The sequence below is a fragment of the Narcine bancroftii genome, chromosome 12 (assembly GCF_036971445.1).
Source record: "Narcine bancroftii isolate sNarBan1 chromosome 12, sNarBan1.hap1, whole genome shotgun sequence".
Lineage (NCBI taxonomy): Eukaryota > Metazoa > Chordata > Chondrichthyes > Torpediniformes > Narcinidae > Narcine > Narcine bancroftii.
In genome coordinates, this window is record NC_091480.1 from 44,472,666 (window position 1) to 44,497,857 (window position 25,192).

General features: G+C 42.3%; 1 protein-coding gene across 2 annotated transcripts in view; it reads right to left on the bottom strand.

Moving 5' to 3' along the window:
- The window catches only part of pdpk1a (3-phosphoinositide dependent protein kinase 1a), a 126,259-nt gene that overhangs the window by 15,603 nt on the left and 85,464 nt on the right, over positions 1-25,192 (bottom strand). Inside the window, exons 2-5 of one of the 2 annotated variants that reach the window (XM_069906317.1) lie at positions 11,758-12,024; positions 8,100-8,142; positions 5,029-5,166; positions 4,694-4,838 (exon numbers count right to left, since the gene is read on the bottom strand). In XM_069906317.1, coding sequence (XP_069762418.1) covers positions 4,694-4,838; positions 5,029-5,166; positions 8,100-8,142; positions 11,758-12,024 — 593 coding nt within the window. Of the gene's footprint in view, positions 1-4,693; positions 4,839-5,028; positions 5,167-8,099; positions 8,143-11,757; positions 12,043-25,192 lie in introns of both variants that reach the window. The other variant, XM_069906316.1, reaches the window with a different exon arrangement.

The following is a 25,192-nucleotide window of genomic DNA, read 5'->3' on the forward strand; positions in this document are numbered from 1 at the left end:
GCTTTTCCCTCTGAGGGTAGGCGAGGGACATGGGTTAAAAGTGAAAGGGAAAAAGTTGAGGGGGAACTTCTTCACAGAGTGGTGGAAACATAGAAACATAGAAGATAGGAGCAGGAGTAGGTCATTCGACCCTTCGAGCCTGCTCCGCCATTCAACGAGATCATGGCTGATCAGTACCCCGTCCCTGCCTTCTCTCCGTAACCTTTAATACCCTTATACTGAAGAAATATATCTAATTACCTCTTAAATATATTTAATGAACCTGCCTCTACTGCCCTCTGTGGCAATGAATTCCACAGATTCACCACCCTCTGGGTCAAGAAATTCCTCCTCATCTCAGTCCTAAATGGTTTGCCTATTATCCTCAAACCATAGCCCTGGGTTCTGGATTTTTCCATCATTGGAAACATCCCATCTACATCCATTCTGTCCAGTCCTGCCAGAATTTTATATGTCTCTATGAGATCCCCTCTCAATCTTCTAAACTCCAGCGAGTACAAGACCTTTGTTCACAAGACCTCCAATCTTAGTGTCATTTTAACATTTAAGAAGAATTTGAACAGGTACATGTACAGAGAGCTGTGGAGTGGATGCGCCAGTTGGGCTAGGCAAAAAAAAAATGGTTCAGCACAGACTAGAAGGGGCAAAGGGGCCTGTTTCTGTGCTGTAGTGTTCTATGGAATATCCAAGGCTGATCAACCAGGTTGTCTTCTCTTTAATGATATGAGCAAGGGATAAATACTGTCCAATAACCTCGATTCTTTATTCTACGGTGGTCAATCGGCAGCACAGTACCCCTCAGATCTCTGGAAAGAGGCCCAAAAGCATAATACACACATAATCCAGTTTGTAGATGCATTTGAGATGTTCAGCAGACCACAAGCTTGTCCGAGAGTTCTGATCACCTATCATTTTAGTTTACTATGACGCTGTAACCTCTGTACTTTTTTTAAAAAAACTCAGTTTTTAAGCAAGAATAGCGGTTTAAGTTTAACTATTTTTCTCAGCAGAAGTAATTATTCTGATGTTAGTGCTCACACTAACCACCCGAGACTCCTGTATTCATGAAACAATATTTATTTATATAGATACAATATATATATGCAAGACAAGTGTTGCATGTGTGTAATGTTTGGCTGTGAGTCTGCATGTTTTGCACTGAGGACTGGAGAACACTGTTTTGTCGGTTGTACTTGTACAATTAGGTGACAATAAACCAGTCTTCTATCTAACCATATGACTTCTCTTCTTCCTGCCTTGTCTTTAACATCTTTTGGAGTTGCTACACTTTCCATCTCTGATAAATAATTACAAACCTAAAATGTTAACCATTTCTCTTCCCAGATACCATCAAGCCTGCTGAATATTTCAAGCATTATCTGTCATCTCAGATTTCCAATATCCAAAATGTTGCCTTTGAACTGAAGAGCATGAATTGCAGCCCCACAACATTGTTGTACCTCTTTACTTTCACCACCATCCTGTATTTTTTTACCTCCACACTCTCATCCTGCATCAGATTTAATTTCATCTTCAATTCATCCCATGCTTCAGCTGAAAATTTCCCCCATTATAATAAATGACTTCACTTCACCTTCTTTCCTCATGAAAAATGGCGGCGCTGCTGGAGTGGCAATGCTGCTGTTGATGCGTTCCCGCAGGGACCGGAGATGCAGCACTCCTGCGGCTTTGAACTGCCCGTTGATGGAGCCAAAGATAGCTTTAGTTGAAATCCCTTGACTGCAGGTCTGCGCCCAAGATGGTGGCGTTAATAATTGGTAGCAGCCACGAGGGGCTGCAGACTCCAGGGAAATGGAGGATTGGAGCAGGGCACCAGAGGACAGGAAGATCATGCCCCGATTGAGAGAGAGAAGTGGAGGAGACAACCCATGGGGATGGTAACCATGGCAGCAGATCAGTGAAGGGGTTCTGTGGCCGAGGGACCAGTGCATTCAGTGGACTGCTGGCGACTTGAGGCGAGGAACCCATGGAAGCTGTGGACTGCTGGAACGGACTCAGACTGGCTGGAGTGGTACCAGGTATCGGAACTGGGATGCGAGGAGGTGCCAAGGGTGCTGACTGTGTCAGAGGTTCAGATCTGGAGCTTGGGTTGCCAATGCTTTCAACTGGACTCTGTGTGGCTGTGGGGGGGATAAAGAAGCACTGATACAAATATAGACTCTAGAGGAACTCTCTTTTGCTTCTCTGACAGTAAGACTGATAGTAAGAGGTGCTTAGGCAATTCCCGCCAGTGGCATATCAATCTGCCTTGGAGCAGGCAAAAAGAAATTTCGGCAGCAGGCAAGAAGAAATTTCATGTAATTTATTACTATGAAAATAAATTGAATCTTGAATCCTTCCCTTGTTGTCAATGACTCATCTTTCATCATTGCTTCTCATTTTCATTTTATTCCATCAAGATTTTCAAAATCCGAACCAATTTTCCAGTCTTTGACAGCTGACCTAGAGACTGAATTGATTTTGTTAAGTGGTTTGACATTCAGGGAATTCATGGTTTGTACGTTAATTTCCTGTTTATGTACAATCTCTTGATTTTTTTTGTGGACTAAAATTGGTTTCATTTTTGATCAAGCAAATAGTTTGACCTTTAACAGTTTCAATATGCATTGTGTACAGATAGTAAAGATGAGGACATTGTCACACACATTTTATATATAATAGATACTTGATGTATGGTATTGTAGCAGTCCGCGAACCGACTCACAAAATGGCCGGTGAACGCGTCGATCAAGAGGGCCCCGAAGGGACCGACCACCGTCGTCCTGCGTGACCTCCCACAAAGTGGGAAACAGCAGGCAACGGTGGGACCGCAGGCCAGTTGGAGGCCAGTGCTGCAATGACGTCACTCCTGTAGTCAGATGAAGGGAGTGAATATGAACAGAGCTGGCAGTACAATAAATCAGTCTTCAACCTCCACTTGAATGTGTATGTCATTTTTATTCCACACTTTGTATAGTGCGCATGCTACATTGGTGACCCCAGCAGGCCCAACTGGCAGTTGGACCAGAAGATGACGGACCGGTTTCTTATTATAGTTGACCTATCCACAAGGTGACCGGAGGTGGTTCCGATGGCTGAAACGACCACAAAGATCTGAGCCAGGGAACTAATCAACACCTGGGGTGTCCAGGTTCAGAGTTCGGAACATCTCACCTCCGACTGGGGAGTGTAGTTTACCTCGGGACTCTGGGTGGTGCTGGCCAAACTGTTGGGAATCTAACTCCACCACACCACGGCATTTCACCCGCAGGCCAACGGGTTGGTGGAGCGGTTCCACAGACACTTAAAAGCAGCCCTGATGGCCCGGCACAAGGGGCCCAACTGGGCGGATGATCTGCTTTGGGCCCTTCCAAGGATACACACCTTGGCGAAGGAGAATTTAATGCCTCTGCAGCAGAAATGGTTTACAGGGCACCCTTGGGACGTTTTTGGCTGATGCTAAGGATCCAGAAATTCCCACGGTTGGACTGAAACGGCTAAGGGAAAGACTGGATACCCTAGCCCCACCACTGCCCTAGTCACATAGCCAGCCCAAATCTTTTATCCCCAAGGACTTGCACACCTGTGAATGTTTTTGTGTGAAGGGGAGTGACTGGGAACCCCTCCAATGGCCATACAGAGTTGACAGGCACAATGGATCAACATTGTATTGGACATTGCCAGCAAAGACCGCCTGTAACTGGCCTACGTAGACATTAGCCAGGCAATTGAGACTCAGCCCCCACAATGAAGAGGTAGGCCACTCAAAGCGGCAGCGGACACTCCGATCGTCGATTCTGAGGAGGGGTCATGAAGCGGCTTGTGAACTGAACTGAGTCATGGCCCGGCTCACAAAATGGCCGGTGAACGCAGTCATCGCAAGGGTCCCGTAGGAACCAACGGCTGTCATCCTGGATGACCTCCTGCACAATGGGAAACAGTGGGAACGCCAGCCAGTTGGAGGTCGGCCGGCGCTGCAGTGTTCTCACTCCTGTTGTCAGAGGCAGGGAGTGAATATAAACAGAGTTGGCAGTGCAATAAATCAGTCTTTGATCTCAAATGTCTGTGTCGTTCTTATTCCATACCTTGCATATTGTGCATGCTACAGTATAATATACAGTTATATTCTTGCAGCTGACTGGTGCATTTAAAGAAAAGATAATTGAATTAAATGAGACAATCAATATTCAAGATAGATAATAAATATTCATAGTAATCCTAGTGCAAAAAAAGTGACGTGCACTAGTGCAGACAGTCCTTTTGTGCTGTCAAAGATTAGTGTGTCAAAGGTAAGTTTAAGACTGCTTGCTGTTGGAAAGAAACTGATTTTATGTTCAAACTATACAGAAGCATTAATATATTGAGGTCGTTCAGTGGAATCTCAGTTTACAGAGCTCATCATCTGAAACACAAGAAACAGGGCCATAAAATAACTTTTAGAAGTTTCTTTACGTTCGGGGTGTGAGGAATTGGCTTCACAACAGTCACATTCTCCACCAGTTCCAAGCTGGTGATCAGAGTCTAGCATGCTATCTGTAAAGGCAAGTAACTCCTCTTCCTAGTCAAAGGACACCAAGACCATCTACATCAGTGCTACTGCTAATTACTCAACTGGTATTACTGAAGCAGGTAGCATGCCATAACACAGGGAAAATATATATTTTTAATGACAAAAAATATTAAAAGTTCTTACCTATGTATAATCCCGATCTCATGCAAGTATTCTAATGCTGAAACAATTTCAGCAGAATAAAATCGTGTGCAGTTCTCATCAAAAGAGCCCTGCTTACGAATGTACTTAAGCAGCTCTCCATTTTTGGCATAACTAAGGCCAAAATCTGCATGGAAGTTCAGGATCAAATCACGCTAAGAGTGTAAAGATTGAAAAAAAATTTATACATTTTTTCTATAATTAAATAAAAGATTGTGCTTCTGACCATTCCCCATCATCTTCACAAGTACTGTTCCTTTGTACTTTCTTCTGAGCAGTGAAAGGCAATAGAGTGAAACATTCAAAGCCAAGGATACAAAGCTTTTCCTCATCCTGAAAAGTGAAGTAGAGTTTTACAAAGAAGGGGTGATCCAGCCGAGACATGATATCCCTCTCTCTGGTCACATATGGTACCTTGTTCTCCTTAATGATATGGCGTTTTTCCAGAATTTTAACTGTAAGATAAAAGTAATTACTTCACTGAAGAGCTACTGACAATGTTTAATATTTGTATTAATTATAACCATGTCACTTAAATTGCCTGATGGCACTGCTGATATTTATCAGCTTCAAAGACTTCATACACTCCCAGACAGGAAGTACAGCCTGATTACTTGGCCCCAAAAAGTTCAAAGCAAAATTCAATTTCAACTTGTGCCACACAAATTTTTCTCACAAGATTAAGGTAGAGTGGAACAGACTGAAAGCCTAAATCTGTAGCCCAGGTAAGACTTGACCCCAACTTCAACAGTAACCACTTGTGTTTTTAATGCCCGAAAATATCCCATACAGCTTCAAATGACATCTGACACAAAGTACAATGAGACATTAGTAAAGATGGGAAAGTGCTTGGTTTTAAGGAGTTAGAATAAAGAAACACAAATATTTTGGGGAGAAACTTCAAAGATTCAGCTTTGCCAGCTAAAAGCTTGGCCATCAAAAGTGAAGTAATCGACTCTGGAAATGATCATGGGGCAAGAACTGGAGAAACAGATATTTATGGTCAACATTTGGTTTCAGATGTGTTCATAGTCACATTCACTCTGTAAACCATTCAGCTATGGGCTGAAGGGATAACAAGATCATAAACAATCCAAAAACAAATGCCAGAATAAAAGACATCCCACAAACAGAAGCCAAAGGAGCTGTAGTATGTACTTAGAACCGGAAACAGACTTTTTGGCAAAAAAAAAATTTTTTGGCACCCAGTTTGGCACTGGCCCAGCAACTTCCGGCTCTGCAGCATTTCAGAAACATTTTGGGATTTATTGTTATACGTATTAAATAATCACTTATTCTTTCTTTGGCTTGGCTTCGCAGACGAAGATTTATGGAGCCAGTTATTATACAAATTACCTAACCCTCCTCCGCCTGAACCCCTGGCATTTCAGAAACCACTGCCTGAACCCCTGGCGTTGAAGAAACTCCCTTCCCCCCACCCCCCAGGAAACCGCTTCCCCTGGTAAAAGCAGCTGGCGGGGCTGTCACAGCGCAGCTGGCGGGATGGAGTCAGCCAGCAGACAGTAAATGGGGTGGCAGGGCAAAATGTCCAGTGCCAAAATGTCCTAGACCCCTGAAGGCATAGACAGTAATGTTTTATTTGGCTTTGTGTTTATGGAAAGGAGGACAAGGAAGCCTACCAGGACCACAATGAACTGAACAGCCAAGACTGACAGAGATTGGCCACGTCACATAGCTTGATTTTGTGATGGAGCAACATTTGGTCCAAAGCCGCTCCTGGAACCAATCACATGATGGTTACACCATGGAAGGAAGCTACGCTTTTGGACCCCTTCAGCTACTTCTGCCTACTGGCGTGAAATTCTTTTGTTTCAGATACTTCTCTAGCTCCTTTTGAACATTACAATTAAATTTGCCCCCATTACTTTCCATGACAATGCACTCCAGACCATAACCACTTGCATTGGAAAGAAACCTTTTCCTAGCTTGTTTCTGATTCTTTTCCCAATCACTTTAATTTTACAGCCCTAGCCTCTAGCCACCAATAGAAGCATATATTCTACTTACCCTGCCGATACCCTGCATGGTTTTAAATGCTTCCATTAGATCTCCTCACATTTCCAAGGAGAATAACCCCAGTATCTCCAATCTGTTTGTAAAACTAAAGCCTCTCAAGTCGAAAATCATTTTGGTAAATCTCTTCTGCACCCTTTCTAAAATGTTGACATCTTTCCAAAAGTCTAATTCTCAGAAAAGGCCAAACTTGTCTTTTATAAATTTATGAAGCTCAAAGAGCATGTTTTCTTTATTAATCACTTTCCCAATCCTCCTATCTACTTTCAATGCACATGTACCTCCATATGGCTCTTTTCGTACACCCCTTTTATAACTGTGCCATCATTTATATCCTCATTCTGTCTACCGGAATATGCTAATGCATATTTTGGCACTGAACTTCACCTGCCTCCTATCTAACCATTTCACCAGTCTTTCTCTATCTCATTGTAGTCCTGCCAAGCCTCCAAATTTGGAGTCACCTGGAAATTTAGAAAAAGTGCACTCAAATTCAATTTCAAGTCATGAATATTTGTTAAGAAAAGCACTGTCCTTGAACTGAACCCTGGGGAATTCCACCTCAGACTAAAATTACTCACACTACTACACTAGTTTCTCTTGCTCAACTAATTTGCTAAGTATTCTGCTTTTTTAAAAATTTCATGGCCTTTCATCTCCATCATGTGACATTCTTAGAAAAATGCCTTAGGAGTCCACACATGGAACATCAAAAATCTCACAGACTGACATTCTGTGAGGCACTGTGAAAAATCTTTGTGCACTTTGACTTTTTTTGTAAGTTTCACGTTTTCATAGTGTATCTAACTATTGTTCAGCCTCACAGTTGCAAGGAAGAGGATTTCCATGCTGATTTAAAAGAGGCATTAGATCATTTAGTATTTCCTTCAGAAAAATATCTTTCTGCTAAAGGTTCAAAAACTATAAGTTGTGTCTCAGGACAGTTGTCAGATAAAGAGGCTGTTTTCAGTTTTGGCCAGTAGGTTACTTGGGCTCAGTACCACAAAGCAGAGGTTGGTTGGGGCAACATGAATGGAAGAACTTTCCGATTATTTTGGCAATTGAAAAAGTGTCATAAACATTTCCTTACAGTTATGGACTGAAACTGCACCTCTAAGCAATATAAAACATTTGAGATCTACATTCTCACAGTTAACACATCCAAGATGGACTGCTTTCCTCATTCATCAATGCTTTTTCCCCCCCCAGAGCTTGGCTGTAGCGTGATGTGTAGGTGATATTGGCCTGAGGAAGGAGTCATTCCAGGATGCAAATTTCAGGAATGCAACCAAACCCAAATCAATACCAAAACTATCAACCGCACTGGAAGGAAAGTCAATTATCCGTTACTTACCAGCGAATTCTTTACCAGTTGTTTGTTCACGGGCCAACACAACCTGCATAGAAACAAAAAGCAGTGAACTATTCCCCAAAACAGAAATCCCTCTGAGCAATACAACCACACTACAACCGCAAGTTCCATTGTGTCCTCCACCATTGCATGCAAGGCCCCTCCTCATAACATTTAGCCCTGCTTCTCATCAAAACTCAGACTTCTAATGTCACTCCTCATTTCTGCAATTTTAAAACTGTGTATGGGTCCTGTTTTAGCTGGGCATATCATAAAATAAAACCTGTATATTTCTGATAAGCCTGTGCAGATGTCAGAGTTTTGTCAAAATGGATCCCCATCATTCTAAATGCAGACTGTAGTGAAGATAAGGAACACCTAACTCACAACTTAAAAAATGGTTTCATCTTTTCCAGCATTATACACTGGCTCATTAATAGCTAAATTAAATTATTATCCACACCACCAAGCTTATTGTTTTCTTTTCATATTTAATGAAGAGACATTTGGCAAAATGAAATTGGTGACAACAATGCGAATTGGCTCAGTACTTTGAGCTAATCCCCATTATAGTCATCGAGAAATGTCTCTCTGAAACAGGACCTGCAGCCCCACCAATCCGTGCCAATCAGCAACTACCCACTTTCAGCAATTCTATTTTATTTTTCCCTGATTCTCATAATTTCTCCCCAGATTTCACCTCTCACCCAAACTCTATCAACCCACGTCTGGGAACCAGGGCACCCACGGAAAACCCACATGTTCTCTGCATCAATGTCCAGTGACAATGTCCCAATCTCCTTGCCTGAAGCCTCACTGACCTGTCCCCTTAAACCCAAGGTCACTAACCCATGGTCAGGGTGACTAACCATTCCTCAAGTACTCAAGATTACTAATCAGCCCTCACAGAGCCTGGGGTCAATTACATGCCAACTGTGTTCAAGGTCACTGACATGCATCCGCAGTGCCTCCAATCACTGATCCACCTTGCTGCATGTGGCCACTTTCCTGTAGTCAGAATCACGCAGTTACATCTGTAACAGCTGAGACTTCACTTAGTTGTCATAATCAATTTGTTTTTTTAAAAATTGCTATTAAATGTTAAAAATGCACTGCGCAGTTCCCTCCATCAATAAAGAGAACCATGAATAGTTCTCACACAGAAGTCATATAATCCTAGTACACGGTCACAAACGATTATCACCTTACAAACATTGCTAAGGGATCTAGTTCATTAATGACAATAAAACCAATTGTGTGTAGGTGATAGATTTTTTTGGAGGCATGATGAAATACTGTAATGATTTTAAGTGTTTAGATTCATCCCTCTAATATATGTTTTATAAGCTTTATATGTTGAAAAATCATTTATGTTCTTGAAAAGTGAAGTTTTTTTTAAAGAACACTTGCATCAGGCAAAACAAAACATCCAGGTAACCCAAATCCAAACAACAACACAAAATTCACTTTCTCAACAGAAAATGCTGGAAGAACTTAACAAGTGAAGAAACAATTGTGGAAAGAAAACCAGTTAATGTTAGAGAAACAGGGTTATGTGGAGGGGTTACAGTTTATAAAACAGAGCAGGTATTTGTTTTAAAAATTGTAACTCGTCCAACCACCCTCCTAAGAGAGCTTGACACGGTAAATGTTGGGTTGCTTTCACATCATTTCTAGTGAGAGAGTAAAGAATAAGGGAATAAAGCAAAATGAAAGCCAGGTCATTTGAAACGGAGGGTATTGAATCTCTGGAATTCTCTTCCCCAGAGGGTGGAGGAGGTCAGGAGGTTAGGTCATGAGGTTGATGATTGATAAATATCATGATGTAACTGCAGCCAGGCCTATTCTTGTTCTCAAATCCTGCAGCAAAAATAAGGCCAAAATTTGTCTTCCTAATTGATTCCAAAACCTGTAAATTACAAGAAAATCAGCTATCTATATCGTAATTGCTTAAAAAAATATATCTTTTAAGGGAATATTTACACATTTATTGAAAAGAAGGTGCAAGGAAAACAGACAAGTTTAATATCAGCGATAAAGTGACTGGGAAAGAATTAATGGTACCTGCAGAAGTTTGACATCCTAAAAAAGTGGCACCGTGGATTGTTAAAGGCAAAATATTGGAATTAGTTTCTTGATGAGTTGATAGGCGGCCAATGAGATTAATGGATTTATGTTTTTATCTTCACAGGATGGGGTTTCATAATTCAAGTCAGGCTACAAGATGGGATTGTTGAAGACTTAAGATAATTACCAGACCATTGGGATAGTTTATCTAATTTTGTTTACCCCAACTTGGGAAAAATCTTGTACTAGCCTAACATTAAGACTCAGAAAATGAGGCACATGGATGGCTCCAGGGATGAGCAATAGTGGTCAAAATGCAGTGGTCAGGATTGCTCTCCTTGCAAAATATGAGATAGAAACACAAATTACAGAATAGTGATGGGTTAGGTAGGGAATGAAGAGAGAAACAGCTTTCTAGACGATCAATCCAGGGGACAGAATTTCAGTGAATAGTGAGAAAAATAGAGAGAGTGATGAGAGGGACAATGTTTTTTATAATGTGGCTATAGCGACTTCATCTCCAACAACAAAGTACTCAAGATGGCAGAGGCCGACAGCATCGAATCCATGCTGCTGAAGAGCAAACTGCGCTGGGTAGGTCACGTCTCCAGAATGGAGGACCATTGCCTTCCCAAGATCATGTTATATGGCGAGCTCTCCACTGGCCACCGAGACAGAGGTGCACCAAAGAAGAGGTACAAGGACTGCCACATTGACCACCGCCAGTGGGCTGATATCGCCTCAAACCGTGCATCTTGGCGCCTCACAGTTCGGCAGGCAGTAACCTCCTTTGAAGAAGACGGCAGAGCCCACCTCACTAACAAAAGACAAAGGAGGAAAAACCCAACACCCAACCCCAACCCACCAATTTTCCCTTGCAACCGCTGCAACCGTGTCTGCCTGTCCCACATCGGACTTGTCAGCCACAAACGAGCCTGCAGCTGACGTGGACATTACCCCTCCATAAATCTTCGTCCGCGAAGCCAAGCCAAAGAAGAAAAATGACCTGGAGTATACCAAATGAAAATGCATTGGATGCAGATTCAGTTACAGCTTTCAAAATGGAATCAGATAAATATCTGAAGGCAAGAAATGTCTGAGGTTATGAAGAAAGTGAGGAAATGAGATTAAGTGGATTGCTCTACAGAGAGCTGAACTGACTAAAGAAGCTGAAAGTTTCCTCTTCATTGCAATGATGGATACAGTGTCAGTTTAGCAGTCTCTCAGCACTGAGCTGAAATGTCAGAATACATTCAGCATCAATTCCTGGAACAAGGTTTGAATTCAAAATCTCATTAACTCAAGCATTAGTACTGCGTACCTTAAAAATGACCCAGTCTAAACATTTGGACAATGCGTCTGCCACACACTACCTCATTCATACAAATGACTAACAACAGAGCATAGTTTTGTTTCCACTTATCGATACACAGGAAACTGGATGTGGAACACACCTAAATTGGGACCAATCGAAAGGAGGTTACAATCAGCAAGAATGAGAATTAATACAGACAATCCTTTGTATAAACAAGAGTGAAATGTTCAGATCTTTTACAGAAAAGAAAATGTAGAAATAAAATTTTAAAACACATACTGTTGAGAATGATCCCTCGCCAAGAATCTTGCCAAACTTGAAATCTTCAGGCCGCTTTTTCCGTGGTTGTTGAGTTGTCTGCTGCCGCTGTGTCTGCACTACAGATTGTTGCCGTTGCCCTGTGTGCTGTGGTAAAGAGCCCACCACTGGGCCAGTATCGCCTGCACTGCTGTCCATGGTAGCTCCAGAGATTGTTGGTCGCACGCTGGAGTCTGATGGATTCCTCACCATGGATGGAGATGGACAAGAGCAAAGGACTACAGTGGACTGAATGGGAACATCATACTGCAAAACAAGGCATAAAGAAAAAGGGTCAGTTAAAAATCATTCAACAAGCTCATTAAAAAATTAATTATTGGGAAATGAATCAAGCCACTTCAGTGTATTTATACAAAATCCAAAAAGAATGAGACACAACCATTACAGTTGAACCATTACAGTAAATATCTAACACAAGTTGATTTAGAATAAAGAAGCCAAGCTAAATCCCTTAAGCCACGAGTCAAGATTCTTTGTTATGTTTGCATATTACTGAAGAACTGTGTCTTAGAGGACTGTGGATCTAGTGCTAGATATGAATAGGTTGGTGAGCTCTTTTTCTTGAATGGCCTCTTCCAGTGTTGCAATTTTTCTCCCATTCTTTGGGAACATGACCCCTTTAGTGCAAACATTACTCATGAACCCAAGGGAGGAAGGGGTGGTCAAATAGGGAATTTACACGCTCTATGGGAGAGAGGAGAGGGAATGGCAGTTTTCAAGAAGATTGCAATCCAACAATGTTTCTTTCTCCTGCAAAGTTTGGCAGCAGTATATTTCCAGTGTCCATTTCACCACTTGAATTTCAATAACATTCACATCAAGTTATTAAGTCCTGCACTAGCCTAACATCAAGATTTCAACTACTGAAAATGTCCTTCAGTGCCATAGATTCATACATACAGAAATGTCCACACTAACCATTTTTGTCCATATACATAAATCCCATTTGCTAATATTAGGTCCATATTCTTTTGTGCCATGCCTATTCGTCAATAGGCTTCATGGCTGAATAGCCTATTTCTGCTTCTATGTCGTGCTCTTTAACATAACGCTTGTATTTGATTCCCTCACCTCCCACTCTTTGTAATAAAAAATGTTCCCTTCAGCTCTCCTTTCACTTATCTTAAACCTATGTCATTTGGTTTTGATACATAAACCATGGTAAAAAGATTCTATTAACCCCACTCATGTCTCTCATAAAATGTCAATTGGACATTGAATGCATGTGAGTTTATTGTCATACACTGTATATATAGATGCACAAACTTATTATGCCTTGCACCAAACAAGTTCACAAGATGCACCAACTACAATAGTAAAAATTAAATTACCTGTACCACAATATGCCAAGACAGAAAGAGATAATAAATATCAACAGATAGATATATATTCATAGTCACAGTGAGTGTAAGAAAATGACATTTTACTAGTACAGAGAGACCTTTTGTTGGTCCCAGATATATTTATGGTTTAGGGTTGTACAAGGAGGTTCAAGAGCCGGAAGGATCTTGAAAGTTGAGGTGCTAGACTTCAGGCCTCTCCACCATCTGCTTAATAGTTTGTGACCAGACTGATGGAGGTCCTTTATGGTGAGGCAGTGCCCCATAAAGAGGTTTTCAAAGGACAAAAAATTGGTGCCCATAATCGACTTTTTGCATCAACTCCCATCAGAAAAGAAAGGAAAGGAATTGCAAACAGTAATCCACAAAAGTGCTGGAGAAACACAGCATTTACAGGAAGCAAGCAAAGGGATACATTTCAAGCCTGAATCTTTCTTCAAGTTATGAGCAAAAAGCAGGTAGGCGTCTGATTAAAAAGGTGGGGGGGGAAGGAGAGGAGGAGGTGCACAGTCCAACAGGCAAGCTCGAGAGAAAAGGTACTAAACCTTAGTTACAGATGACAGAAATTCATCTACTCACCAATAATATAATTTATACTTGAAAGTGAACAATAAACAATATGCATGCATAATTGATTTTTCCACAGTCTATAACAGTTCTCCAAGCAGACTGGATTGAACACAAGCCCTTAAATGGCGCAAACTGCAGATTTAGCTTGGCACCATGGAACTGATCCCCAACCTGGAGAAATTGCCTAGTTTTATGGTGGTTACCACACCTGCGGGATCCATGTGGACAGGAGAACAAAAACCAAGTAAATCATCTAGGTCTAGTTGTGGTAAAATTGCATTTCCGTAGAACAGTATCTTCACTGCTCAGCTATCAGGAGGAGCTCCTGCACTTTAACCAGGTTTCAGAAGACACTGCACATGCTGGAATCTGGAACAAAAATCAAACTGCTGGAGGAACTCTGCAGGTCAGACTGTATCTGTTTGGGGGGCGGGGGTGGAATTGTCAACATTTTGGGTCAAGAACCTGCACCAGGATCAGTGCCCCGTTGCTCGATTTTGATCTGAATCTTTGAGAATTCCTCCTCCCCCTCCCACCCACAGATGATCCCCAACCCACCAAGTTCCTCCAACAGTTTATTTTGCTACATTATAACCAGCCTAAGTTTGCATTGAGGCAATAGCCCCTTTTCCACTGGCATCTCAGTTAATTGGCTGTGTAGTATCTCGGAATAGGAAGCCCTTTGTGCCATTTCCACTGGGCCACTCTTAACTGGGACACTAATTGCTTTTCCACTGAACACACTCATCCCTGGGGTATCAGAGTGTTCTACCTACAGCTGGAAATGGGTGACTTTCTGCTGTCCCTTTGCCATTGGTTTTATCAGCACGCTGGGGTCAGCAAATGCCAGGGATATGAGTAGGGGTAGAGGCAGTTAATCCCCGGTGTGAAATTACGTCATTTGATGCCAGCGTTCGGACAGTTTTCCTTTTCCCTGGACCTTGTTTCAGTTAATTCCCAGTTAATTCCAGGGACAGGGGAAGGTAAAGAAGAAATGGAAAGAGAGGGGAGGGAGTTACGTGAAACGAGGACAGTTGTTCTAATTTCACGTTGGGTGAATTTTTTTTTCAACCTGTGAGGTCAGTTAGGCTCCAACATTTTTTTTCGATAAATGAGGATTTCTGATTTGTTTCCGATATCCTCATTTATCCAAAATTTTTTTTAAAAAATTCAGATAAATGAGGATTTTTGAGAACCCAATTTTAGATAATCAGAGTTATACTGTATTGCCATTTTCTCACTACGACGTACTAACCAATTGAAAACAGTAAGGTTAACTTTGGAAAGTTAACATCATGAAACACTTCTACAATTCCATTCTTGGCACACAAAAGGAAGAGAAAGAAATTCATCCCTTCACATCAGTAGTGTCAGATAGTGGACTACAATACAATTCTGATTATCCAAAATGGTCTGGACTGGGAGAACTGCTCATTTTTTAACAACAGCCCAGTAGCAACAGCAAATCATTTCTGTGTTTAAACAACAACAAACAACAAGGGAAGGTGTTTTAAGTATTAAAATAATGTTTAATTCTCACCAAAATAAAAAATGCTGGCCACCATCAATCTCCGACAACTCCCCACTGAGGCACTGCTCCTGCTGGGACCCCAGCATCTGCGCTGCCAGGATCCCTGGTCAGTTTGGCTCTGAAAAAGTTTTGGATATATGAAGATTTCTAATTTGATTCTGATATCCTCATTTATCTGAAATTTAAATTATTTTTGGAGAATCTGATTGTGGATAATTGGAATTTTATTATATTTTACATGCATTTGTAACTTGTTTAAAATACTCCTCTAGGGTGGCCCAGCTATAATGTTAAGTTATCTTGGAGAATCTGAGGAAATAGTTTCTTCATAATATACTCTTTACACCTTTGATTTATCAGCATCAATCCTATAACCTTGAAGAATTCAAGCCCTAATTCATCATTATGCCTAACAGGCAAATAAATCTTTTAAACATCTTGAAATATGGAACCCAGAATTGAACAGTCTTCAGGAATTGTCCAAAGTTTTCAACAGCTGAAGGATAGTTTCCTTCCCTTATATTCCTGACCCCTTCCCAATATTTACCTCGAAAACTACATGAAGTAACTTGAGAATTCCACCTACCATCTATGGAACAACTTTGTGTTTATATCGTGCACCATTACAGTATGAATATCTCCCCAGGAGTTTCACTGGGAAACAACGGCTAGTGAAAGCCAATTATATCACACAAGACCAATGAGCGAAATCAATCATTTTCAAAAAACTCCCCGTCTTCTTTTTTTCCCCATCTAATTTCTATACAAACCCAGGCTTCAAACATTTTTTTTTGTTCTGGACATCAGATGGCTCTCACCAGTCTCCTAGCAAAATACCTGTGACTCAAATCCTCAAGCTAAAGCTTGTATGCAGTTTGTTTAATTTGCTAAGATGACCAAATTCAAAGAGCACTGTGACTTCCAATGGTGCCATCCTTGAACCCAAGGGAAAACCAAAATGTCACCTCTGAGAGCCGGCTGGTTGAGCTGACTCCAAGTTCTGAATGGCACCAAGTAAGTACAAGATTTTTCTCTTTTGTAGACAGGTTTCTTACACTTTGCTACAGGGCTTGTTATTTTTGAGTGATGCAAGTTAAATGTGTGAAATGAGTTTTGGAATTATTTTAAATAATCTGAAACTTGCAACCTACTTTTGACTGGGTGTGAATTCTACTCTCTTTCTGGATGAGAGTTTCATTTTCATTATTTCTATAAAGTCAACTCAATCCTGACAAAAATAAGATGTTGCTGAATGACTCAGTGAAACCTCATCCCATTGCTATTTTCACTATTTCTTGATAATTCAAAGATATGTAGGCTTTTAACTCTTCCCATTCATTATTGTCAGATCTTTGTAAAACCATTTACTTTCCTGCTAGAAAAGCACAAACATTTACAAGTGACTATGTATTAGAAACTTGAAAATTAGTAATCTCTCTCCTCTATAACATTACAAAAAGCGAACCATGAGGTTGTGGGCTCCACGGGAACAGTAGACCAGCACAGGACATCACAGCTGGAGGACATCCTCCGCTGAAAAGGGGAAGCATGGGAGAGGACTCTACAGGGAAGGTAACCATGGCAGCAAACCATTATGGGCCTCAGCACAGACTGTGGGCTGCTGAAGACTGGCCTGTTTGAACCATGTATCGGGAATGGGATTTGTGAGGGTGCCGATAGCAAGAAGGGCCCGGGCACTGGCAACTCCCTGATTGCATGGTTCAGAACTGGGAACAGACAGAAGGTCATGCAACTGAAAAGGTTGCAGGAGCAGAGGAATCAAACATTTGTCATCTCTGAAAGGGACTCTCTTTTGCTTCTCTTATTGACGGGAATGCCGGGCTGCGCTAGTGTGTCTTTATGACGAGCAGAAGTTGATGAATTTTGTTATTACTGGATTGTTATTATTATACAACAATAAAGGAATCTTGAATATTGAAGTAAACCAACTCTCTCAAGAGGACATTAAAAAAATCAAATGGCATACTTATGAAGAGCTAAATTTTTGTAGAAGTGCTAGTCAACAAAAAAAACCAACTAAAGCAACAAATAGAATATCTTATAAAATCAACATTACTTTTTAAAGGAGATTGCTGTACTTTATTTGGCTGAGACTTTAAAAATACTTGAATTAAGTGCTTTAGGACATCCCAAAATAATGAAATATTCAATAGAAATCTAACTTTTTACTGGAACATGGATAGACAGATTAACTTCACAAAACAAATACTTGCATTGAAGGCAGAAATAAATCAGTTCACTAGAATTATTCCTGGTATAAAATTGTTAATGTAGGATGCATAAATGGGTGAACTTGATGGGCCAGAGGGCTGTCACCATCATGTACTTCTCCATAGATCCATAAAAGAAATTACTGAGCTTAAGGACATTTTCACAAAGATGATGACGTCCTTAAAGATGGATGAACTTCCATGGATAAGGAAGCAATTAGAGAATCATAATTATTTTCACGAAAATAATTTTACACTATTTTTTCTTCTTTTGCTAAAATGTCAATTCCTCTTTAGTTTATAATTCCATAGCCTAGGGCTTTCAGAAGCAATCGAGTCATGAGGTAATCAAAATTATATGGTCACAACCAAGACAAATCCTGTTTTTTAAATATCTAAATAGGCTTTGTTTCTTCAGGAATATCAGCAATGGAGCTCAGAATCTGGCTGATGTCCTTCTCTTATCTATGAATAACATGAAAAATTATAACACCACTGATCCTCGAAGTTAACACGGAAACAGGCCAAGGATTTAAACTGGCTCCTTTGAGACCTACGATCCCCATACGTTTTGACGGATGGAGGAAACTGAAGCACCCAGAGGAAACCCACACAGATAATGGGAGAACAAACTCCTTACAGACAGTGCGGGATTCAAACCCAGATTGTTGGTGATGTAATGGCATTGCACTAACTGCTACATCAGTGGTTCTCAACCTTTTTCTTTCCACTCACATACCACTTTAAGTAATCCCTATGCCCTAAGTGCTCTGTGATTGCTAAGGGATTGCTTAAGGTGGGATGTGAGTGGGAAGGGAAAGTTGAGAATCACTGCTCTAGACCCAATTGTTACTGAAATATTTTGCATGAGAAAAATTGTCATTGGCCCATTTCCTTTGGAGTTCTGAAACTGTGCACATAAAGAGTCAATGAGGTACGATTAAAATAGTGGTTTTCAAACTTTTTCTTTCCACTCACATCCCACCTTAAGCAATCCCTTACTAATCACAGAGCACTGATGGCATAGGGAATACTTAAAGTGGTATGTGAGTGGAAAGAAAAAGGTTGAGAACCACTGTGCTACGCTAACCCTGTTGCCCTGGTTGCTTCAATGTTGATCAGTGATTTTTTTTAATGGATTGTCATTCCAAGTGTAAATGATTCTTACATTTGAGTGCTTGACTAGCTACTCTGTATTTTGTAATGTTCTTTAAATTTTAAATTAACTCCTTGGATCCACAGAGGATGAATGATGACCTGATAGACAATGATCTTGTGAATGGCCAGAGGCTGTTTCCAGAGCTGAAATAGGCAAAACGAGAGGCATAGTTTTAAGGTGTGTGGGTGTAAGTAAAGGGGGATGCAAAAGATAGGTTTTTCCACAGAGGATGGTGGAGGCAGGTACAATAGAGATCATGAGATAGGTACATGGAACTGAGAAAAATGAAGGTTATGCAGTCTGGAAATCAAAGCCATTGTTAGAGTAGGTTATTAGGTCAGCACACCACTGGGGGCCTAAGGGCCTGTACTGTGCTGCAGATTTCTATGTTCTACATAACATGGTCAAAGCTGATTCCAACCTCTGAAACCAGTAACCCAATTACTTTAGGAAGAAAGTCAAAGATGATATAGAAATCCAAGTATTTTTATTATCTTTACAAGATGTCCAAGTATGACCTGCGGAAAGCCATCTCCATAGCAAAGTGGCAATTCCAGAGGAAACTAGAGACAGATACACACCAATTATGGCATCAAGTGCAGGCCATTACAACTTATAAAGTGAAGGCAAAGACTACAGATGGCTGCGATGCTTCACTACCCAATGAGCTGAACACCTTCTATGCCCGCTTTGAGAAGAAGAACCAAACAATGCCTACTAGAATCCCTGAAAAGGTGAGGACCCTGTGATATCTATCTCTGAGGGTGACATCAGAACATCATTCAAGAGGGTTAACCCTCTGCAAGGCATCAGGCCCTGACGGCATACCTGGCAGGGTACTGAAAATTTGCACCAACCAACTAGCCGGAGTGTTCAAGGACATTTCAACCTCTCATTGTGGCTGTCAGAGGTTCCCTCCAGATTCAAAAGGATATTAATCATCCAAATTATCCAATTAACTAAAGAAGAGTAGTGTGGGTCGCCTCAATGACTACTGCCCTAACACTAACTTTTACTGTGATGAAATGCGTCAAGAGGATGGTCATGGCCAGAATTAACATGCACCTAAGATCTGGACCCACTGCAATTCACCTATTGCCACAATCACTCCATAGCAGATGCAATATCACTGGCTCTCCACTCAGCTCTGGACCACCTTGAAAACAGCAACTCCTACATACAGCTGCTCTTCATCGACAGCAGCTTGGCCTTCAATGCCATTATTCTCTCAGTGCTGGTCAACAAGCTACAAACTCTATGTCTCTGTAACCCCCTCTGCAACTGGATCCTTGACTTTCTTATTGGAAGACCACAATCAGTACAAATTGGAAACAATGTCTCCTCCTGACTGATCATCAACACAGGCACACCCCAAGGATGTATGCTTATCCCATTGCTCTAATCATTATACACGCTTGACTGTGTAGCCAGGCACAACTCCAATACCATCTACAAGTTTGCTGATGACACCACAGTTGTTGGCAGAATCACAAACGGCAATGTAGAAGCGTACAGAAGGGAGATAGATCAGCTCGTTGAATGGTGTAACGACAACAACCTTGTGCTCAACGTCAGCAAAACCAAGGAGATGATTGTGGATTTTAGGAGGAAGTCAGAGGAACACAACTCAGTCCTCATTGAGGGCTCAGTAGTGGAGAGGGTCTTCATATTCCTGGGTATCAACATCTCCAAGAATCTGTCATGGAGCATCAACATTGATGCAGTCTCAAAGAAGGCTCACCAGCGGCTATACGTTGTGAAGTGTCTGAGGCGGTTCAGTATGTCTCCAAAAGCCCTTGTAAACTTCTACAGGTGCACCGTGGGGAGCATTCTGGCTGGTTGCATCACTGCCCACTCTCAGGACAAGAATAAGCTGCAGACATCTGCAACATCGCAGAAACCAGACTTCACTCCATCGAGGACATCTACATGAAGCAGTGTCTTAAAAAAGCAGCCTCAATCCTCAAAGACCCTCATCACCCAGACCATGCCCTCTTCACTCTGCTACGATTGGAGAAAAGGTATAGGTGTAGCTAGCTGCTACAAGCTATGGCTCTGCGGAGCCTATAGCACAGGAGAAGTTATAGCTGCAGTTTAGCTCAGAAAGAACACGCTGATCCCAGAAAGAGCAACATGAACCCCAGATGAGTGTAGTTAACACTCTCAGCTTTATTGAGCTCACAGCCCTGCTTTAATTCTCAAACTGAGGGACATGGTCAAAGCCATCTCAGCATTGATTCGTGTGTTTGTGATCCACTTTCCCTGATAGGTCAGTTAAGCTCTTTTGGTTGTGGCCAATTGGAGGGCAGCACTACGGGCCTCGGGCAGCCTGCTGGATCATCGCGTTCGTCCTTCATTTTGTGAGGCTCCATGGGGGAGCTGCAAAGGGTCGCCACATAGGAGTCTAAAGACGAGCACTCAGCGGCACAAGAACAGCTTCTAACCTGATGCCATCAGATTCCTGAAGGACGCGGCCTTACTTTTCATGCACGATTATTGTTATTTTTTATATAGTAATGTCAAAAGATGATTATGATGCTGCCACAAAACACCGAATTTCATGATTTATTCACAATAAATCCTAATTCTGATTGTAAATTAAAAATGACAACTGCTAAGAAATTTAATTACTATTTACAACTTTTTGAGATCAGCTAACAAATTGGTAACAAGAAAAATTGAATATTTTTTACAGGTGGATGCTTTGCCAGAAGAACTGTTACTACAAGACTCACATCTTCTTTGGCTTGGCTTCGCGGACGAAGATTTATGGAGGGGGTAAAAGTCCACGTCAGCTGCAGGCTCGATTGTGGCTGACAAGTCCGATGCGGGACAGGCAGACACGGTTGCAGCAGTTGCAGGGGAAAATTGGTTGGTTGGGGTTGGGTGTTGGGTTTTTCCTCCTTTGTCTTTTGTCAGTGAGGTGGGCTCTGCGGTCTTCTTCAAAGGAGGTTGCTGCCCGCCGAACTGTGAGGCGCCAAGATGCACGGTTTGAGGCGATATCAGCCCACTGGCGGTGGTCAATGTGGCAGGCACCAAGAGATTTCTTTAGGCAGTCCTTGTACCTTTTCTTTGGTGGACCTCTGACACGGTGGCCAGTGGAGAGCTCGCCATGTAACACGATCTTGGGAAGGCGATGGTCCTCCATTCTGGAGACGTGACCCACCCAGCGCAGCTGGATCTTCAGCAGCGTGGACTCGATGCTGTCGGCCTCTGCCATCTCGAGTACTTCAATGTTAGGGATGAAGTCACTCCAATAAATTTTGAGGATGGAGCGGAGACAACGCTGGTGGAAGCGTTCTAGGAGCCGTAGGTGATGCCGGTAGAGGACCCATGATTTGGAGCCGAACAGGAGTGTGGGTATGACAACGGCTCTGTATACGCTAATCTTTGTGAGGTTTTTCAGTTGGTTGTTTTTCCAGACTCTTTTGTGTAGTCTTCCAAAGGCGCTATTTGCCTTGGAGAGTCTGTTGTCTATCTCGTTGTCGATCCTTGCATCTGATGAAATGGTGCAGCCGAGATAGGTAAACTGGTTGACCGTTTTGAGTTTTGTGTGCCCGATGGAGATGTGGGGGGGCTGGTAGCCATAGTGGGGAGCTGGCTGATGGAGGACCTCCGTTTTCTTCAGGCTGACTTCCAGGCCAAACATTTTGGCAGTTTCCGCAAAACAGGACGTCAAGCGCTGAAGAGCTGGCTCTGAATGGGCAACTAAAGCGGCATCGTCTGCAAAGAGTAGTTCACGGACAAGTTTCTCTTGTGTCTTGGTGTGAGCTTGCAGGCGCCTCAAATTGAAGAGACTGCCATCCGCGCGGTACCGGATGTAAACAGCGTCTTCATTGTTGAGGTCTTTCATGGCTTGGTTCAGCATCATGCTGAAGAAGATTGAAAAGAGGGTTGGTGCGAGAACACAGCCTTGCTTCACGCCATTGTTAATGGAGAAGGGTTCAGAGAGCTCATTGCTGTATCTGACCCGACCTTGTTGGTTTTCGTGCAGTTGGATAACCATGTTGAGGAACTTTGGGGGGCATCCGATGCGCTCTAGTATTTGCCAAAGCCCTTTCCTGCTCACGGTGTCGAAGGCTTTGGTGAGGTCAACAAAGGTGATGTAGAGTCCTTTGTTTTGTTCTCTGCACTTTTCTTGGAGCTTTCTGAGGGCAAAGACCATGTCAGTAGTTCCTCTGTTTGCGCGAAAGCCGCACTGTGATTCTGGGAGAATATTCTCGGCGACACTAGGTATTAGACTACCTGGATGCATCCCCGATCCAAACATTGGCACCTCCTGGACTACGTCCTGGTGCGAGAAAGAGACAAACGAGATGTGCTCCACACCAGGGTCATGCCCAGCGCGGAATGTCACACTGACCACCGGCTGGTTCGCTGCAAGTTCAACCTTCACTTCAAGCCAAACCCCAGGAACAGTAGAGCCCCTAGAAAGAGGTTCAATGTTGGAAACCTGCAGTCAGACGAAGTGAGAGGAAACTTCCAGGCAAACCTCAAAGCAAAGCTCGATGATGCAATACGCCTCACGGACTCGTCCCCTGAAACCTTCTGGGATCAGCTGAAGACTACCATACTGCAATCCACTGAAGAGGTACTGGGCTTCTCCTCCAGGAAAAATAAGGATTGGTTCAACGATAACAGCCAGGAAATCCAGGAGCTGCTGGGAAAGAAGCGAGCTGCCCACCAGGCTCACCTTACAAAGCCGTCCTGTCCAGAGAAGAAACAAGCCTTCCGTCGCGCATGCAGCCATCTTCAGCGCAAACTCCGTGAGATCCAAAATGAGTGGTGGACTAGCCTCGCCAAGCAAACCCAGCTCAGCGCGGACATTGGCGACCTCAGGGGTTTCTACGAGGCTCTAAAGGCTGTGTACGGCCCCTCACCCCAAGTCCAAAGCCCGCTGCGCAGCTCAGACGGCAAAGTCCTCCTCAGCGACAAGATCTCATCCTCAACCGATGGTCAGAACATTTCCAATCTCTTTTCAGTGCCAACCGCTCAGTCCAAGATTCTGCCCTGCTCCAGCTCCCTCAACAGCCCCTAAGGCTAGAGCTGGATGAGGTCCTCACCCAGGATGAGACATATAAGGCAATCGAACAACTGAAAAGTGGCAAAGCAGCAGGTATGGATGGAATCCCCCCAGAGGTCTGGAAGGCTGGCGGCAAAACTCTGCATGCCAAACTGCATGAGTTTTTCAAGCTTTGTTGGGACCAAGGAAAACTGCCTCAGGACCTTCGTGATGCCATCATCATCACCCTGTACAAAAACAAAGGCGAGAAATCAGACTGCTCAAACTACAGGGGAATCACGCTGCTCTCCATTGCACGCAAAATCTTCGCTAGGATTCTCCTAAATAGAATAATACCTAGTATCGCCGAGAATATTCTCCCAGACAAGACTCACATACACAACAGTAAAATACATTGAAAAACCTTAAACATGTTATACTTTCAAGAACATTTAGAAATTAAATGCTTAAATACATTTAACTTACTTCATTTTATTTGGATTAAAATGTCTGAAATTTATCTCCTTTCAATGCAGTCATTCACCTCCGCTGAAACGAATGTTACCAGTGGGGACAGCAAGACATCAATAACTAATGTTGGATTTTTACAAAAAATCCAACTTCAGAATGCAGTCAAAATGATCTCTCTGGAAGTACTGGACTTCCACATCTAAGTTGTTCTCAAATAGATCAATCCACCTCTCCAAAATGTTTTTCACCACTGTTCTACAGATTGCCTTCAGATATACAATATTCAGGTGCAATTGCTGGAAAAAAATCTTTCCAAAAACAGATGGTAGTTTACTTTTGTCATGATAATGAATATGTATGAGATGTACCGGAAGTCACGTAGTATGAGAGAGAGATAAGAGCACAAGCAGGAGAACAAAGGAAACTGGAGAATAAAGACTCGGAGAAGTTTACCTGATAAAACTTGTGTTTGATGTTTTATTAACTTCACATTTCGGGCCACAAATGTGACATTGGCGACGAGGATGAAAGAAGCTTGAAGAAAATTAAAGACTAAACAAGATTACAGAGGATTACAGACAACTTCAAGGTGATAAGAATTTTCTCTTTGACTCAGTACTTTTGGGGCTGGAATATTTCCTCATGGCTGGTGCAGACGGTGACTTTCTAACACAAAGTGGAATTGCTCATTTTGATCCAACGGGTGATGCAAGCACTGTAAGTGTGAAGTGGAAGGCATGGCTGGAAGAATTTGAATCCTACGCCGACAGTCGTGGCCTATTTCTAGATACCGGTACGGTTGAACAGAAAGCGCAGAGGAGGGCGTTACTTCTTTTCACGGCTGGACCCGCAGTTCGGGAAACATTTAAGACACTTTTAAATACTGGAAGAAAGGATGAGTACCAGAAAGCGGTAGATGCATTAAATGCACACTATGTAGTGACACCGAATGCTACATTTCAACGCCATTTGTTTCGAAGAACGAGACAAGAAGATGGCCAGACAATTGCTCAGTACGTGACGAGACTACGCCAGCTAGCTGTTGGATGCAATTACATGCCAGCTGATTTGGACAACCAATTACTGGATCAA